Source organism: Haliotis rufescens, unplaced genomic scaffold, assembly GCF_023055435.1.
Source record: "Haliotis rufescens isolate VD_foot unplaced genomic scaffold, xgHalRufe1.0.p SCAF_3, whole genome shotgun sequence".
Lineage (NCBI taxonomy): Eukaryota > Metazoa > Mollusca > Gastropoda > Lepetellida > Haliotidae > Haliotis > Haliotis rufescens.
Genome location: NW_025964001.1, coordinates 12279529 through 12300082, shown reverse-complemented (window position 1 = coordinate 12300082; position 20554 = coordinate 12279529). Strand labels below are relative to the sequence as shown.

The 20554-nt window shown below is 37.7% G+C and overlaps 1 protein-coding gene across 3 annotated transcripts in view; it reads right to left on the bottom strand.

Annotated features, from left to right (window-relative positions):
• LOC124134787 overlaps nt 1-20554 on the bottom strand; it is a 126662-nt gene that overhangs the window by 66903 nt on the left and 39205 nt on the right. Inside the window, exons 1-4 of one of the 3 annotated variants that reach the window (XM_046499824.2) lie at nt 18392-18439; nt 1633-2556; nt 977-1144; nt 555-753 (exon numbers count right to left, since the gene is read on the bottom strand). In XM_046499824.2, coding sequence (XP_046355780.2) covers nt 555-753; nt 977-1144; nt 1633-2556; nt 18392-18430 — 1330 coding nt within the window. In that variant the 5' untranslated portion in view covers nt 18431-18439. Of the gene's footprint in view, nt 1-554; nt 754-976; nt 1145-1632; nt 2557-14403; nt 14443-18391; nt 18440-20554 lie in introns of those variants that run through there. The other 2 variants (XM_046499825.2, XM_046499823.2) reach the window with 2 other exon arrangements.

Below are 20554 nucleotides of genomic sequence, written 5' to 3'. Positions count from 1 at the left end.
TAGACATTCTTGGTTAATGTCCGTCCCTGATGGTGTACTGGTGATGTTTACAGAAGTGATTGAGTTGGGTTCAGCATCTCTTTGAAGAGTATTCTATCCTAGTGTGTCAGGTTAATGTGGGAGGAAAGCCTGAAGTGATTCAGATCTCAGAAGTTGACCACTTTCGTGAAATCCACAAGCATGGGAATGGTGCTAACAAACCTAGAAACATAATCGGGGTGAACCCACAATCACAGGTATATAGTATGTGCAAGGGTCGCACCTAGACGACACTGCCACCTGTGCCTCCGATGTGTACGAAAAAAGGTAATTCGATGTCGTATTTAGACCATGTGTTGTTTTAGGTCTTCCAGCCTTTTAATGTTTCTACGGCTATCTTTAAGTATTAGGTCAGCTGAACCGATAGGATGGTAGATACCAGTTCTTCATGCAGTCAACAGAAGCTGTTACTTTAGCACAAGGTGGCCTCAGTATGGATGCTGACTTCAGTTTTGGCCTGACCTTGATCCCCATGTTACAAGCCAACACAATCGGTCAACATTTGACTCACTCACCTTTAATCATGTTTTTCTTATCATGGCATCCATGTTTGGGTGCTATGGCAACTTCAACTTCCTGCCATTGGTTGTTAAGGAAGCTCATCCTCGTACCGATCTCATCCTTCATGTGAGGGTAGCGCAACAAAAGTTGCTTTGCATACTCGTTGAAGAACTTGCGACGAGGAGACCTTTCTAGCATTTCCTCATGGTATGTCTAAAAAAGAGAAAATGTTTCAGAATTTTAAGTACGTTTAAAATTGAAACTGTTCAAAAGGAACAAAAATATTTTACATAGCTTGTCATAATCTAAGACATGTCACTTAAAATTTATAACGTAATGAAAGTGTCATAATTGAGTATACATATTATCAATCAAAAACATAATGGCTTTTCCAAACTCATTCAAACGGTCTGCGTAGGAAAGGGAGACAACTCACCTGGTTCAGATACTTCTCAGAGAGACACATGTAGCTTCTCTTGGTAACAAGATGTATCTGATTCAGCCATTCCGTGAGTTCTCGATACTGCTGAAGAAACTCAGCAAACGAAACGTTGGGATTACCCGCGAAATCTTCATCATCCAGGGACAGGTCACTCTCAGTGGACTGATGAAACAGATTGCAATACATTAGATACATGTGAGTGAGTGAGTGAGTGAGTGAGTGAGTGAGTGAGTGGGTTGGTGGGTCAGTTGGGTTTAATGGTGCTTTGAACAATATTTCAGTCATATCAGTGTGTGTCAACTTAATGTGGGAGGAAGGCCCGAAGTGATGCAGGTCTAAGATGTTTACCACTTTGGGTATGGGTATGGGGTAGACAAACCTTGAAACAATTAGGGGAAGAGTGCCAGAGCATAAGATAAGACAGAGGATAGGATTGCTTCTTGGTTAATGACATCCACAGCATTGCTGCAGACATCAGCTTTTTCATTTTATCAAATGCGAATCTTCTTTAATCTGCTGTGGTGTGTTCTTTTGTTTTTTGTTTTGGTGTGTTTTTTATGTGCATGACACCAAAGTACCAACATAAAAAAATGTATATGTATAAAAGGTGTATTTATTGTTTGATGTGCATAATATAATGTTCTACTTACTCTGCATGTCTCAATGATCTCCTTGCCCATCAAGTATTGGTAATGTGACTCGATAGCCTTCCACAATTCATCCTTGCGATACTTTCGTTTGAACTCGACCAGTGAGCGTGGGGCCGGAGAGCCACCTGGGGTGCTGCTCCGACTCTCATCCCACCAGTCGAAGGCTGACGGGGACACAGAGCGACTGCTCATACTGCTAGGAGTATCCCCATTCATCTTCCGCCGTTTTGCTTCCGTCGGTAAATCCAACTCTGCAAAAGTATCCAAGAGACTATCCTTTCCGTTCTTTTCTGGAGTGACCACATGGATCTCGAAAACACCACCCTTAGCAAGTTCCACTTGCTGCAAGGGCTCCATGACTCGCTTTTGATTACTGCTTCCTAAAACCTTTGATATAAGCTCAAAATGATGAGACCCTGGGTTTAAATCAGTCTCATGATGGTCATGCTTAATCCTGTATCCCGGAGAGGGTGGGATGTTCTCCTTCCCTCTCTCCACCAACACTTCAGCTCCTGCTGACCTTGACCCTACTGACCTTGACCCATTTTTGACACCATCTAGGAACCGTGGGGACAACCTCAGTTGTGTTAATCCCTCAGACCTGGGCCGGTCAGGAAAGTAACAAACATCCACATCTCTGTAAGTTGGCTTGTTTGGGCTGAGTTGATCCCAAAAAAGCCTTCTCTCGGTGTCTTCAACCTCTGGCACGAATAATCGCGTTGGAGTGCTAAGATTCCCACCTTGTAGCGGGGAGGAGTGTGCACTAAGTTTGTAGAGTTTGTCGCTGTATGTATCCCACAGATAGACCAAATTATCTAGGTCCACCTCCAAGACAATATTTGAGTGCTGTCGAAGGTAGCGCTGTCCACGGTCCACTACCAAGTCCACAGCTTCTCTCTGGTCATACGCCTCTGTCAGTATACTCTGAAATATAAAAGATTCCTATAAGTATCCAGGTCACAAATATCAACCAATGTCTATGTCAATAAGATCAACATTATCACAGATATACAATTAGTGAGCGAGTCAAGTTTCACATCGCTGTTATGCTGAACTACCGTATTCCACATACTAAGCACTCCACTCTAATAAGCGCCCACAGTGACATGTGCTAATATATTGGCTAGTGAAATATCCCAATTAGCACCCCTTCCAATTGATCAATGGACACAAAACGTATTTATTCTTGTATAATACACACTCGTGTGTAATATGCACCCTTAATAAGGGGCAATTAAGGTCTGGACAAAATATATCTTTCGTGTATAATACGCACAGACTTTTCTTTTGTATCATTTCAGGCTGTCAGTATCAACCACAAAATCTATGATCTTTCAATATTCTGATAAGAGCCCCCTATTTCTGATTTTGAGATCGTCCTGGGCGTTTAATACGTCGAATACGGTATCCAATAATGGGACACCAAGACTTGGCCTTACACATTGGACAATACGGGGAATATAACCCTGCTCTTCAGCATAGTGAATCAATGCCTTATTCACTTGGGACCCATCACATTTCATGGAATACAGAATATCATAATCAGGCAATTCATGTTTCTGAAGACAAAGGTATTTCTGACAATAAAGGAAATATTTCCCTTTTTGCATCAGATTTTACTCATCATTATACAAGCCATGCATCACGTATAAACCTTGTGTATCAGGGATGGACTTTCACACACTTTCTTTACTCTCTTCAACATCTTTCTTTCTTCACAGTTGAGTTAATGACACATGGTGAGTCTGTTTTTCAAGAACAAAACCCATTTTGACAATTTTGAAATAATTCTTCAAATGAGTTTTTAGAATTGGACTTGATAGCATTGCATTCAAATGGAGATCAAACCTTTATGGATAAAGGATTCGGAACATTATATTAAAATGTGGTCTCAAACAGGTCAAAAAGTTCAAATTTCTCTCATCCAGAATAAATTTCTAAGAAAATATATTATAATAGCCTATTGGTGCAGTATTCCAAATATGTATTTCTTCTTTTATATCCTAATAAGGGAAACATACAAACATATGAGAACAACATCCAACACTGTCCATTCTTCTAACATACATATGAAAACGAAGCTGGTGCTATTTGAGGAAGGTCGTGTCTTTATCAGTATAAACAGAATTTAGATAACCAGTCTGTCACTTCTGTAAAAACAATTCCAAAAGTAAATAAAAACCATTCGATAACTCTGCCTGCATATTTACTGAGGCCAAATCAGTTGTGTGCTAATGTGAACAACAAATGTTGCAATTTACATGACAGTATCAAAGATCAGTTGTTCATCAGAATTTACACGAAAAATCAAAGTCAGTTGTTGAGGGAGATCTATTCCGCACAAAGAATGCCTAATTGTTCGCGTTTCAACATGAAAATACACTTCCACAGTGCATCAAAACAATGGCTCTAAATGTAAACATTTTCTGAAACAGATTTAGCGAAAAACGTGCAATTCAGTGAGGGAGTTAAAAAACTAAATAACTCGAATTACCAAAGTAAGCACTTCATTTAATAACACTAGTAAAAAAGCAATATGTTATGCATGATTCAAATAGGCATCATTGCGAGAAGCAAAACTTAGCCATCAATGCCCTTAATACTTGAACCCATCTTGCAAGCAATGGTGAGACAATTGTACTCCCTTCCGTTTTAAGCGGAATGACAAAAAGTGGCGCATTTCTCCACAGTGTCATACAGTGTAGGAGAAGTGTTTGCTGTTTCACCTTGTGAGATTCCTGACTGAAATAAACATGCTCTGGCTGAGTGGGTCTGTAGACAGGAGATTTGCTGTGATTATGTCACATATCTCTTAAGCCTCTTACGTTTCTCTTGCATAACATGGTTCGCCTTTTGTGTGTATTACCAATGGAAAACATCAACAGTTTTGACCAACCTCTACGAATTTCTTTGTGGCCATCTAAGCACTTGAAGTTATCAGCTTGTTAATTCTCAGATAAACAATGAGTTTCTTAAACATGTTATCAACTGGAACAATATGACGATACTTACTTATCAGGTGATAATAACTGGTAATATCTCACACTTGATAACCTAAGTTGATAACAAAATACTTTTGAAAATATTTTATCTTATTTCAAGACATAATCAATATATACATAACCCTAAACACATGAATACTTCCTGAGAATAACTGAATTCTTGAGAAAAATATCTATCTTAAACAATTAACAATAAAAAATAACCAGCATGTGTACAAGATTCATCATCCTTAATTTTGAATACAATTAGTTAATATTGAATATAATTCTAACAAAGTATTACATTCATCTCCAAATACATATTAGTATCTTTAATAACAATGATACAGATTTCCAAACAGCAAGACCATGTTTATTTTTTAGAGATAAATTAAAATTCAGAATTTTTCAAAAGAATCAACAAGACTCACCAGTGATTATGTATACAGATCCATAAGAATACTAAATGGAGAATGAGTCTACAACGTGAGAATCATTTGCAAATAGTACATGTAAGCACATTCTTCTCTGTGAGACTAGTGTTCCCCTTATCCAACAGCCCTCTACTGCTGGCTGCACCGTGTCTGGTATACTCCATGACATCAGTGAATGTAACCAGAGCTTCACAGTAATAGGGGGGATGGCATTTACAGATTTAGAAGTGACAAGGCAACTTCAGGAAATGCACAATACAGCCCGAAGTTCAATGTGCATGCTAGTTTCCTGTTTGACATAACATAACTCTAACAGTCAGGAAATGTGTAATGTTGAAAATGCATGACTTGTGACTCAATTTGAAGATAAATTCCATGATCTTTCCTCTATATGAACAGTCTTGAATAAATAAATATATATTGTCATGATAGCCATAGAAGAAAGAAAGATAGATGCATGTCTGTCATGATTATCATGAACCAAACGTGTTATCCACAAAACATCCAAAATGTGATCAACAAAATATCCAAAATGTTACCAAACAAAACATCCAACCTTGAGGACTCTGTGTCAGTCAAAGAGTAATGGTTGACAACCTTTGTATCCTGTTGCATTTGGCTGAAGACATTTGGTTGGCTGGCATCCATGGACTCTTACACTTCCATTTGTCAAAACACACAGCATATCCCAACACTCTAAATGACAGTGTCAGTCACTGATACTCATGACAAACCCTACAGACATGCCAACATGACATTCATGTTTCTGTACACGACATCCATGCCTCCTTCACTCAAACAATTTGCTTCTTCAAACTCTCAGCAGTCCACAAACTCCTAACACACATGGCCTAATGATAAAAACCCCAGTCCATTACATCCTTCAAGAAGTGACAAAGCAGAGCCTACTGAGAGATATCAGGTTTCTCCCCCACACTCGTAATATTATGTTACATAAACTTACATCCTGCAGTTAAATGTTCCCATCTTTGTCCAGAGCCATTTAGAACAAATACAAACTGTTTGAACATAAATTAGCATCTGGTTTACCAGTCTGGAAGCAGCATGTGGCATTGTCATTGTCTCTTGGATTTAATCCTCTGGGGTTCTTCCCAATCAGTTTTGTCTCTGATGTGGAACAGGGTAGGGGTGGGTTGATAGATGGGACATCTAGAGGATGGGTGAATAATCAATACTTTGAAAGAGTACAGTAGAGAGAAGAGAAAGAAACTTGGGAGAGCAAGTATAATACTTTTTCACTTTACATGTTTTTGTTCTGCCGGGTAAGTTTTTTCTTGTTGAAGAATTAAAAGGTTATTACAGCAATATACATTGGAAAAGCAACAATGTCAATAAAGATTTAAGATGAATTTCCTAAAACTCTAGATAAAAAAGTTATGCCAACTATAAACAAAATGGTGTTCAAAATAATATTTTAATCTAGACATAGCATGTCTTATCGCTTTTTTTTCTGAATTTTCACAAAATGAAGGGTTGACTCAACAATAAAGACAAATTGATGTGGTCTAAAAATTGCTACATCAGACGAACATAATAAAACATTGTACATACAGTACATTCTGAGATTCCTAACCCTCAAATCACCTTTACACTAGAAAGGAATTATGACTGGCATCTTCCTCCACTCCATATAGGTAGGTAGGTAAGTAAGTACAGGCGAGCCAGGTCTCCAGTGTGGGTGTATCCCTGCAGTATATGCAGGTACATCTCCACACAGCCCAGCAAGCTGTCTATTACCAGCAGCCTGGTGAGATGTAAGAGGGATCATCTCTTCACATCAAGGGTCGCCATCTATCTGGCCTACTGCATCTGCCAGGTCATCTCATTCATCTCACTATCTACATCCCAGAGGTAGTGGAGTCCTGCTGATGGGCTGCATCACATTAAGTCAACGATCTTATATAGAACACACTCAAACTGAATCCATAACTTAATGACAGCAAAATGGAAATAAACAAACAATTACGATTACATGAAGATGTAGATTGGTGGTGGAGGTGATAGCATTAGTCACAGATCTTATATACAACATAATCAAACTGATTCTACACCTAAATGATAGGGAAATGGAAATAAATTAACAATTACGATTACATGAAGATGTAGATTAGAGGTGGAATTATGTGTTAAACGTTTTTCCTTTTGAAACATGGGTGCTCTTGTTGTAAGTGCTGACACTTAGGATTAGGTTTTCCATCCTTATTCATGTTTAAGGGGGCTGGGACATTAATTCATGCTTTTGAACCAATCAGGGATATATTTTCTATTTAAAACACAAGTATTCTCATAATGGCTACATCAGACACACACAACAAAACATTGTAAATATTGTACATTCTGAGATTCATAACCCTAACTCTCAAATCACCCTTACACTTGAAGGGAACAATGACTGACATCTTCCTCCACTCCATACATCAAGTACATATATTTAGTTTTAGGTCGAAACATCCTAAATATGGAGCAAAAACAATTTCCAAGCCACAATTATTCATTCTGGAAAACCTAAAAGATAACAAGATTCAAGTTACAAGTGTGCTAATGTGTTTGTCTTCCTGTTTGCAGGTTATTGATTTATACCTCACATATCCACCATAATTTCACCACCAAGTCCCAGATATCTGTTTTCACTCATTAACTTGTAAACGCTAAATAGAATTTGGACCTTAAACATCATGCAGAACCTTGAACTGCTAGACCTCAACTTGAGGGCCTTGAATGCTTATGTTTGTCTTCCGTTCTAGCAGGTCTCAATACATAACATATTTATAAATGTGTGAAGCTGGATCCGCCTTGAGATATTTACTGTTGACTTTAACATTCTCACATAGCTGGAAAGTATAATCAACAGACGCTGGTGCGAAGTATTTATCAAAACTCTGCCACTTGTGCACAAATTGCCTACGGTAACTTTTGACTCTCAAAATAGTGTGTGTTAAGCACTGGTTTCCTAGCAACCAGAATTATATTTACTGAGTATGATAAATGTAAAACCTACCAATTAGTTCTTGCAGCTGAACTTTGTAAACCAAAACCACCTGGGCTGAATGTAATGATACCTGCGATAAAGACAGTTACACTCTCTACAGGTAGGTTTAGACCTAAGGCCATAATAAATAATTCTTTATAATTTCATCCTCACCAGAACATAATACTGACAAGCCCATTTCTGAAAACATTAACTAAAGTGTGAAAGGGATCAAATATTTTAATCAATGGTAAAGTAAAATTTGATACCCATTGTTCAATCCAAAAAGGAACAAGGGCAGACAACTCTACAGTGTGAAAGATGACAAATCTTTAATCAATGATAAAGTAAGATTTGATAACTATAGTTCAATCCAAGAAAGAACAAGGGCAGACAACTCTACAAATAATGCAAAAGAGAGCAAATATTCAATCAATGATAAAGTAAGATTTAATACCTATTGTTCAATCTAAGAAGGAACAAGGGCAGATGACTCTCGCCACAGCAACAGAGTTCAGTGTGAGGTCAGAGCAGACATGGTGTCCACTTGTCAGTTGCTTGAAGTGCCAATTATCTGTGGCTCTCAATGCATTCAAGCACAGCTTGTCTTGACCCAGACTATCAAGCTGCCACTAGGATCGTATTCATAACCAATGGGCACACCAATCTCCACTTTAGCCATTCACTGATAACAATGATGTCTGTATCATATTCAGTGGCATACATCTTAAAATGTCATGTAGAAGAGGTTCATATGCTTACAGCCTTTCCTGTGGTATGTTCCGTCACACATACATCATTATATATATCCCCTTGTTATGGGTTTTCGGACACTTAAGAAACAGTTGTTGTTTTCTCGCTGGTCACAAGAACAACCGTAAAACATCTCACTCACTTATAAAAGACAACTTTATCTTAAAACACAGGCCATCACCTGGTATTTACAAATGTCTGTGTGAAGCCACAACCATCGTTATAGCGGGAGTACTCGTGATAAACATGGCTGTCCGAAAATGTATGATGTCCAAAAACATATGATACGAGGATATATCTAACAGAAAGCTGTCTCATCCTTATGTTGGTTAATAGAATGCATTTAACATTTGGTGTTTTACATTTACTTGAATGATAGTTCATAACCTTTGATGAAAATATGACATAACTGATTATTTTAATGTATTTTCTTCTTTTACCTATAGCAAATAATCAGATCAATTCACATATATATTAATCAATGTAAAACATTTAAATATCCATGTCACAAATGTTTCCGTTTCATGTTGTTAACCATTGCACTCAGCAATATTCCAGCTATATGACAGCGGTCTGTAAATAATCAAGTCTGGACCCGACAATCATGTGATGGAAATCATGAGCATCGATGCATGGGATACGATGACATGCATCTACCAAGTCAGCAGGCCTGACCACCCGATCCTGTTAGCCTCCCCCTTCGACAAGCATAGTCGTCTTTTACGGCAAGCATGGGTTTGCTGAAGACCCCGGATCTTCACGGGTCTCTGATATCCAGAATATTCTCAATAGTGACTATTTCAGAACAAGTGAGTGAGTGAGTGACTTGGGCTTGATGCTGTATTTCATTACATATCAGCTCTATGTGAGAAGAATGTACAAAGTCATGCTTGTCACAGACAATAACCACTAAAGCAAACCACACAAGTAATGGTATGGTGCTGACAGTCCAAGGATCATAATCAGGTAATTCTGGGATTCGAACCAACAATCACCAGGTCCCAAAACATCTACAGGATGCACTTCTGCATCCCACATTGAGGTGCCTTAAACCACTGGGCCGACATGTCAGTGTAGAGAGATTGTTGATAAGCAAGAGAAGTGTTTCAATGTCTGTAAACATGGTAAATGACAAGAATGTTCTCATAAATCATGACTCAGGTAGTCCCGTGTTGTACTCATATGACTTGCCAACAAATAACAGAAGTGGCCACTTGTTTATACACTAACAGTCAGCCATGTCTCATATACATTCAGATGTTTTTACACTTTGTCAGTTTCTTTCAAACATACGTTCTACTGAATAATTGTCGACTTAAGTACTTTCTTCACTAGATTCTATGCAATCATGGTTCTGTTGTGTGCATACATCCCTGCAATCTCCTATTTACTTAGTATGCAAAACAAACACGGAGCTGATCTACGTCTGTGGTAGTATATCACATTCATTGCAACACATACAGTGAAACTGCACTGGATGTAAGTCTGTTTTTTGTTCCTCACACATCTACCTCAAACAATATGTGTACATTGTAGGTTAGCAGAATAAATATGCATGTCATATTTACACCACACTGAATATTAACCTTCTTTTTCCTCCCTCATCCGTAACGGAAAGACGGAATAATCTGTAGCAATGTTGAGTCCATAATGCATCATGCTTACTATTTCAGTCCCATCAATAATACATGGCAAACATAGGATTCGACAGTTGTAATTGGTTGTATCACCACTTTAATATGGTATAAATCTTGCATCACATCTTAGGTATTACTCATGACAGCTCAAGGCTATTCCTACTCTCAAAACCTGCCGTTGCTGAGTACTGATTGGCAATGACCTTGAGTTTGCAACTGTTGAATTGCATGAATTGCATGGTCTCATAAGGCCTTCAAATGAGTGGGGACTTGTGGGATGGATGGGAATCTCCCTTTGTTCTGTAAACTCCATAATTGTTTAATTTATCAAGCAAAATTCACAGAAATTGTGTAAACAAGATTGATATCCTTCATTGCTGTTACAGCTACTAACAGATATGATAAACAGTGATACTATGAGAGTCACAAAGCATCACTCGGGGATCAAACAAATATATTTCCTTTTGTCTTACAGAATAAAATGATGTACATTCCATATGGATTGATTAATTTCCTATTTGTATCTCTTCACAGCTAAACAGATTGGAAGAATTGGGGAATGCCTATTCAAACATTTCAAATTCTAACATCAACAATATTGAATTTCAAAAACCATTGTCATGGTAACTGCATTTATGATTAATCAATAAGAAAACATGCTAAATTATGTGTCCCATCATGGTTTACAACGGGAATATGTCTATTTAATCTTCAGCTGACGAGTAGTTGGCACGCAACATGCCCAGTACATCAACTGATTCTTATCAAATACAGGTGCAGTTTCCCCTATGGATTGTGTGCATTGGTTTGATGGACTAAACACAAGGTTGCATCTGAATGCATGTTCAAATAATAGGAATATAAAATGTATAGAATTATAAATAATGCAGTGCTTCCATTAAGACAGGAAATGAACTTTTGATAAAAACATACATAACTTCACTTTAGTTGGAAAATACTTTTTATTTTACGTGTCCATATCTTATTATTTATTTATATATGTCAACGTATGAAAGGTCTCAGTATAACTATTTCTTTCACAACTTGAGTAGGATGGTTAAAAATATCTTTATGTGTATTTGCAGGGCTCAGAATTACAGTAATTCAGTTCGTATTTCAGAAATTCAAATGATCTGTTCCTCACAGTTGGCAAACTTCCTGACATTATTGTAAACCAATCAAGCTATTCCCAGGTAGCAAAAGAAGATTTATTGAATGAAACTTCTGCTTTGAGAAAAAGAAGTAAACAATTTTTATGACCTTCTGATGAGCAAGTGACTACCTCATCTGTGAGCCATGCTTAGAAAGAAGATCTGGAGGTGAACATTAGTTGTCAACAATTGTTTTTTTAGGACCCTTCTTAATGCAATTTAGAGAACTGAATCACTCAATTATAACCAGCCAGATGGCGTTCTCCTTCTGCCTGTTCCCCAGACCTGGCATATGTGTAGTGCAGGGGCATAGTACCAATCACGTGCACACATGGGTAAATACACACGCACACAATATCTGAATGCACACATATTCACATCACACAAGCAGGAAAGCATGTTGCAACGTAAAATAACACTTTCGGTAGTTTTCTTGGCATTAGCGAAATATGCACACAAATAAATCCCTCGGATTAGCACTGTGTCAATGACTGAGAATATAATATTGATCAGTTTCAGAGGACAATGGTTTAATTGTGGACATCTGACAAGCCTGCTTGAATCACAAGGTCTGGTTCGATATTGATGGTAATAATTTGAAGGGTACCGGTCAAAAGTTCACTAGTCTTTGATGCAGTGACTTTGCATAGACTTGTCAGGAAACCTTTTGTTTTCCTTCTCCTTAAATAGTGACACCTATAGGTGCTTCCAAGAACTACTCAACGACTATGGATCTTGTGTCAACCTTTCTCGGTGAGTATTGGAGTGATATGATGGTTCTTTGCCACATAGCTGCCACTTTTGGTGAGATGATGAAAATCCAAGTGTTGGGTTTATTCATAACTGAAGGATCTTCAAATATCCTGGAGATATAGTTCAAGTATGCTGGTATCAACAGACCTATCAATATATAGGACATCAATACAGGTTCTAAGTATGTCAATACCATACCCTGTGATGCTCTTGAAACAGCACATGCACTCTCCCCACTGCAGTTCTAAACTAGTTTACCATTCAATTTAATTCAGTTCACTGTATTAGAAATAAATAGCTGTTCTTTTAATCAGCATCACTTATTCATGTCATCAATTGGACATACAGTTCGTAACTAATGTATTTTCTGGTGTCCCCCACCATGATATTGCTGGAATATTGCCAAAAGTGGCGTTAAATCATACTCACTGACTCACTACAAATGTATTGTAATGTTGTTTTCAACCAGCAGTCTATATATTTGCAATTGTTATATTATAACATATGTTCACGAGTCATCAAAGCTGTATATTTTATGAATACCTACCATTAAAGGTTTTCTGACGGTAATGGTCTTAAGCTTCAAGCATCATTACAAAACTAACATTCATATTTAATGCCAATTTAGATGGAGGGTTGGCTCTTTATAAAAAAATATCAACTGTCCAGCTAATCCATCATAATTCAATCATGTCAAGACCTACCTCCCAAAATAGTAAATGTCACATTGAAAGTCATGAGAAGAAACCGATTTGGACCGAGTGTTTACTGACAACATGTCACAAGGGAATAAACTGAATCTAATAATACACAGAAGAAGAAAGAACACCTTACTTACGACCTTGTGAATACTTCTGTATCAAAACCTGCAAATACTTGTCTGGAGAAAACAAGCAACAACTTAATCCCTCCTCTTCATCCATGATTTAGTTTCAAAATAATTCCCTCCGGATCACCAAGCCAAGAGAGACATGCAACACACTGGTGGAACAAACTGCCCAGCCCTGAATACTACAGGTGTCCCAGTAGAAGAAGCCTGACCCCGGGGCCTGTCAGTTTGACCCAGGTCGCCCCTGAGAACCACAAGGGTTCACTTCCCACCGACAGTGGACATCACTGTGAGGACACACAATGCCAGTCAAAATAAACATGACCTGCCTGGTCTTCTTGACCCAAGGAGAAAACCTCTTCCATTAGAACAGTATACAGTGACATGACTGAACCAGGGCGCCTTCACAGTTACAACCGTTATAACCTTGCTTTAACTAACGTTGATATACGCATGATGTTTATAGGACTTTCACATGTTACACAGGTTTGTTGACAGGGTCCTAGCCAACATTCGTCAATTATGTCAATTAAAGTTAATGATCAACACTTTAAACAATATAAATGAAAAGTCTCTGCAACTGATTCAAAATTTTGAACATTCATGGCTATCATGGTTAATTCACACTGATCACTTTCTTTGTGTAATTATTTCAGTAATAATCTGGAAACAAATTCATCCCTGGAATCATGATGATCATATCATAATGTTTCTAACATCACATTTACATTACAGACCCTATCCATGAATTGTTAATTGCTGTGAACATGGTGACTAGCTATAAAATGCTGATACAACTAAAAGCAATATTCACTCATGTATTGTTCACTGAGACTTATTCCCTACGGAACTGTCATCAAGTTCAAGTTATCCCCTGAAGATATCCCCCAACACTTAAACACAACGCCATTAATAAATAAATGTAATGTCTTTTCAAACTAAATGCCACACAGTTATAACATTACACAAGTTTTTACATGTTCATACAAACAAATCATCCATTATCAAACACGCAGCTGTCATCTACACACATGTAAATACAGACTTATTATTCTACAAAAACATACTCAAAATACTAGAAAACATAAATCATAAAAAGGTACTTCATGATTATATAAGCATATTACCTAAACAGATTACCTAAACCTTAAAACAATGATAGGATTTTTTTTTACTTAAGTCATTTAAAAAGACACAGTGTCTGACAAGAGAAATCAAGAAACAAGCTGCATGCGTCAGCAAACCTTAAGTTCATCATCCTTCTCCATGCTAACCATCGATAGTCAAAGTGATTCAAAATTCAAAAGGAGCGCCCATTGTCATGTGGAGGAATGGCGGGCTGATTACAACCACCACTGTCTGTGACACTCAGTGCCGCTATTTCCTCGTTTGAAATCGGGTGAGTCACCACTCCCTGTGTGACCTGACTCTGGGCCTGGAACTCGGAAGTAATACAGCATTGATGCCATTAACGCCCTCATATTCAGGTCGCATGTGATATTGCTTTATGAGGGCGAGAGTTTTTTTCACATGACCATTTGACACAAAGATGTTGACTATTGTGTAGAGAGCTCTGTGCTTGTAAAATAAGTCTATTCAGATAATTTGAATTCTCTTGCGAATAGTCAACACTGTACTACAATGTGATATAGTAACAGAAACATAACGGGGGTGACACTTTAATGGAATATATCCCCACATCTACAAAATGATACACTCACCAAATGGTGAGTTGCACACTTTCCACAGACACACACACACACACAAATAAAACATCGAACAAAACCTTTCACTTTCAACATTAAATATGATACACTTCAAATCTGATACAGTAAATTTAACATCATGTTTCACATAGTAGGCGTTAGTGTCCTATTTTTTAACACTGTCTCACTATTGTCATTATTGTATTAGCTTTAACTGTCATAACATATGTGTTAACTTGTTTCTGGCCCCTTGTGGGTGTATATGACCAACAAAATTTACCTTATCTATCTCTATCTCATGTCATGTATCGACACTCCAGTATGAGAGAGGACTGGCTATTCAACATTGGTGACATCAGTGAACAACCAGCACCGTAATCACCTCTACCATGTTTATCAATTAACATTCCTCCTCAACTAGTTTCAGTATCACATGACCACTCTCTAATCAGCTGACAGGGAAATAGTACTGAAAATCTTCAACTATCCCCAGGATATGTTCCGTGTGATGTGTTTGTTTTTGTTCTTTTTTTTTATCTCAAAGTTATTCAACATCCTTTAATCTTTAAAAAAACAAGTTTGGAATGAATTATTGATTTCTTTTCAGCTGTATTGTTGCCACTTTATGACTCAGAGGCTGTTGAAATTGCACATCCATGGCAACCAATTTCTATTGAAGACAGTGACGGAAATTCACACATTTATTAATTATTAGACATGTGGTATGTTGATTCATAATTAACAGAAATTTGTTGCATCTGATTTGAGTAAAGCAACGCTACAGCCATCACAACACATCTCATCTCTTAACAATGATGAAATGATTGCAAAGAACATATACAGACTTGGCTAAATCTGGAAGATTCTCATTTTGTAATTCAAAGTTGAAACAAGAGTTCTCAAAATAGTGTCAGGTTCTGGTGATTATGAAAAATACCTTAAAACAGGAACAATTTATTTAATACTTGCTTTGATGAATCACATTAAAAGATATAAATGTTTATATCTTCATCTTAAAAAAATTGATGTTAACATTAAAGACAAAGTAAAGGAAACTAGTCGCACCATGTCCATAAATACGAGTGTGTAAGTAGATACCAACATGAAACTATTATCTGTACAACAATCAATAGCACCCGCCTCTGTGGACTGATTATGATCATAAATCAAACTTGGTTCAAACTGAACTACTAACTCCCTGAAGACTGATGATATTGTGTACCATGTGCTCTCAGCAACCTGCACTAACTGCTTCTCACTCTGGTTTCAGTATTGCTGCCACATGGCTGGCCAGGGGTTGGAATGTGGCCAGAATTACCGAAATAAATACAAGGCGGTAGTGTTCAAGTTGATACTTCAGACACGTTAGAATCATCACGTGATAAGTAAAGATAGTGGCATAGAATCTATTTCCAAATGTCAGGAAGTAGAAAGTCTTTTTCTTCTATGATGCAAAAGGGAACATAGCAATATATTCAATGTTCTGTTTAAAAGTAATTTTTCTTCAAAACTAGACTTTAGATAGAATTATGAAGCTGGCAATTTACTTCAATATCAAGGTATTTTGATTACAATATATTTTTCACAGTAAACTGGTAATGAGAAAATTTGAAAATTTAATAAAATATGTAACACCAGCATTATTGCAACTGATTTTTGTTTGTTGTTTAATGCCGCATTCAGCAATATTCCAGCCAGGTGATGATCGCCTGTGTATAATCGACTAGACCAGACAATCCAGTGATTGACACATGGGCAATCATCCATGCTGTTAGAAACGGTGACAAGACATCAACCAAGTCACCAAGCTGACCATCCAATTCACTGAGTGGCCTCTTACCACAAGCACAGGTGGGTGTCTACCTTTTCCAACCAGAATCCCCACAGGGCAAACTGAAAGAAGTTGAAACATAATACTGCCTCTCCAACCCAACAAACTCATCCATCAGAATAGCTGGGATCTTGGGAGTCTGGTCCATCGGTCAACCAGCGGGCTGCCATACCTGTGCTGTACAAATACACATCCCACTACTTACAGGAGGAGCAGAATCAGTCAGGTATGGTTGGCATCAACCAATGCTTTCTTTTATCTTCTCACTAATAAACAATTGTATTTGGACAAATATACACATGAAAGGACAATGCTAAACCAATTGCATCTGTCAGACACACTATGTATCACTTTTCTGAACACTTCCACATCAAATGACAGATGTCAGGTACACACAGTGAGTATGGTTTTACGCCACTTTTAGCAATATGCCAGCAATATCACGGCGGGGGGACACCAGACAGGTACACACAGAAGGTTTGCATTGAATAATCACCTATCAGGCTGATGTAGAAGGCACTGGTTAAAGTTTCAGTCTGCCATAGAGAGCACCTAGATTCAGCTTCAAACAGGGCTACACATTAGCAGTCTGACATTGATATTCCTAAAATAAATGTAAGATTGTAAGAAATATCTTAAAACTCTCCTTATTCATTCACTGTGTGTGTCCATAGGTTTTTCTAGTCATACTCATAGTTCACATCAGCAAACCCAGTTTAAGATGCTGCAATTCGCTGTGCAGAGTTGCATCCCATGGGCACAGCAGGAACCTATGATCCTGGGCCCCGTTCCACAAAGCCATCTTAGCGCTAAGGTTATCGTAACCCCATACTTTAACACTGGCTTACGATAGTCGTAGCACTAAGATCGCTTTGTGGAACGGGGCCCTGGTTCGAATCCTTGTTCTCCTTGATTATGGTTCTAGTTTTGTCAGCACCATACCCATGCTTGTGGGTTTCACCAAAGTATTAAACATCTGAGATCGGCATTAGATCTTTCATCCCACATCAAGCTGACACGCTGGGGTAAAACTTGAACACTAATCAAAGTGGCATCAAACCAAACTCAACCACTCACTACCATCAAGAGCTTCTTTGAAAAAGATGATTTTCAAAACAGCTCGAATGAAAAAACCCTATTCAATTTCATTTCTGGACCACTTTATCGTTTAATCAGAATCACTGGACATGTTGGATCGTATGTATCTTCTAATCAATTCATTCTGACACCTACGCTACATCTACATCACGGATGAGCTCTATCATCCCACATTATCTTTCCTACCAGGTCAGGAAACATTAAACCCTGATAATGCCCAGTGCTATGATATGTCCCTTAGGCATGTGATATAGGATCGTATCAACAAGAGGCTTGGCTATACATGCTGTAGTATGAAGCACATAGGACTGCTCACACAAGTTTTAATTCCATTTTCAGTGACATCAATGCAAAGCAGGGGACACTAAGAACACGCTTAACCCTTAATTCCTGGAGAGAATCAAACCTAAGACTTAGGTATGATGAGCTAACACTTTGACCGCAAGGTTACCTCATAACATCAATACATTGTATGTGCACCTCGTGATATTACTGGAAAGCAATATTCAGCCAACATAATTAAGACTTGAGATTCAATTTCTATACATTGTTTGCTGTCAGTTCAATTTCTAAAATGTCTACACATCATTTACTTACAACAATGGTCAACTCAATTTCAGCTGGCACCATAGTCATTCACATTTCCTAGATCCATATTTTCCATATTATTAGGTGGATGGGATCAAATTTCCGAGACAATGTCCATCAATATTCACTAACAGACACGTGAGAGTGACGGTACAGTTGACCATGTGTATGAATACCGTATCTACATAGTTCAAGTGTATACTTCTTTCAGACCTCTCTATGACACCATGTGACAGCTGTGGATGTATGTCAAATCAGGTCCAATATTATTTTATCCTATTTTTATCACAATAGCATGAAAAGTAAATAGAATTTTTGCTCCTTGCAGTAAATAGGGTTAATGCCATATCATACAGATCTGACAGCGATTCTGTCAGGTTCATGATTGATATAGTGTGCTAAATTTCCAATAATCAACAGTCTTATTATAGGAAAATATATAAATGATGTTTCCAGATGACCAACCCAATTATATACCAACTCTTAACGTTATTATTCTGCTTCTTTTGTTTTCAAAATGCTGCACCATGATCACAAGATTTAATAAACAGATACATCTGTTCTTGTTTCCTTCTCCATAAGTTTTGTTATTTAAAGCTACATCGTCGGTACACAAGGTAATACACTGCCTAAAACAATTTTGTACTTTTCAATTCCATCTGCAACATCAAACAAGATTCCTTTGTAGGTATTTGGAATCCAAACGAACCACTCTGAGCAATCTTTGTTTGTGCCTGTTCCAATGACCCATGCTATTTAACTATCCAAGAAACTAATTATTCAAAGATTCAATTCAGCATGTTCTCCATGCTACAATGTTACTCATCCCCATGCATATTTAATTTGCTTCAAACTCGACAAAAAACCTCAAAGGAATGCTGTGTTCAATTCACACAAAACAAAGATGTCCATCAAACATTTCACTTGAACAACTTGAGACTTGGATACATCTGTTATTTGTTTGTGACTAGCATCATCTCTCTGTGCCCCTCATTGCTGTTGAACATTAGCGTCAAACTACAAGTCCCTGTTACATTTCCTGCTCATTTAATAGTTATTTTCCTCATTGGTCAATTTCACAAGTTAATCGCATCAATTGATGGCAAATAAAGGATTATATTTTTCTCAGACCGCACATCAAATAAGAGGCAACACTCGCTCCATCTGTTCAAGGAATTACATCATACTTGACATTAATCCCACAATGCAACAGTGAGTAATCAGTTTCGCTGCTGAACTGTCACGCAAAATTGCTCACACTCTTATCAAACCCACACGGAATGTCGCACAAGCAAACGAATGTGGGTGAAGATATCAACAACACAACTGGGAACTGTCTGGCATTTCCGAGTGCATATAGACCAAGAAAACACTATGCAAATTACATCAACCGATACAATTTGAAAGAAAACAAAATAAACGGTTTCAAGAGAATGAGAAATAGTTCCATTGTGAATATACTTAAAATGGTATCTGTGATATTTGCTATTTGACATGAAAAGGTAGACACAATTTTATGGATAACAACTTCTTTAATACTGTAAAAAGAGACGTTTCGGTATAGATCCTTATACCGTTGTCAAGCAAGACAGTATCGTCTACAAAACCTGTACCATGTATATCAGTCTGAAATAATACTGACAGCATGAACATGATGAATGAAAACATTGTTACAGTTCTCCCATTATAGGCCCTGCAGCTTCCCCTAAAGAATGTTTCCTTTAAGCATCATAATCTTAACACCTAAAAAGCATTTCGCACAAGCTGACATATTCCATTCAAATGAGGAAATCCGACTACCACATCACTTTTGATGTAACTAGTAAACTGCTGCAAGCCATCTTTAAAACTCCACACTTCCGTACAGCAGCACATTCCAGACGCAAACATCAAATATCGGCCTTGTCACTCTCAACTCCACACAAACTTTCTTCATTTTCTTCACCTCTCACACCCTTCCGTCTACAGACCAAAACCTCAGCCATCTTTGTTCTACAAATTGTCACGACACCCAGCAATCTAACCAATGCAATCCTTCTTCCCAGCACCGCCACATCAACCAGTGCTCTTACACAACAACAATGAAAGGCTATTACAAGTCTTTTCGAAATCAACTGTGAAATAATTGTGTTAAAAAAGTTCAGGAAATGAACTCTTCAAAGTGCAATTTAT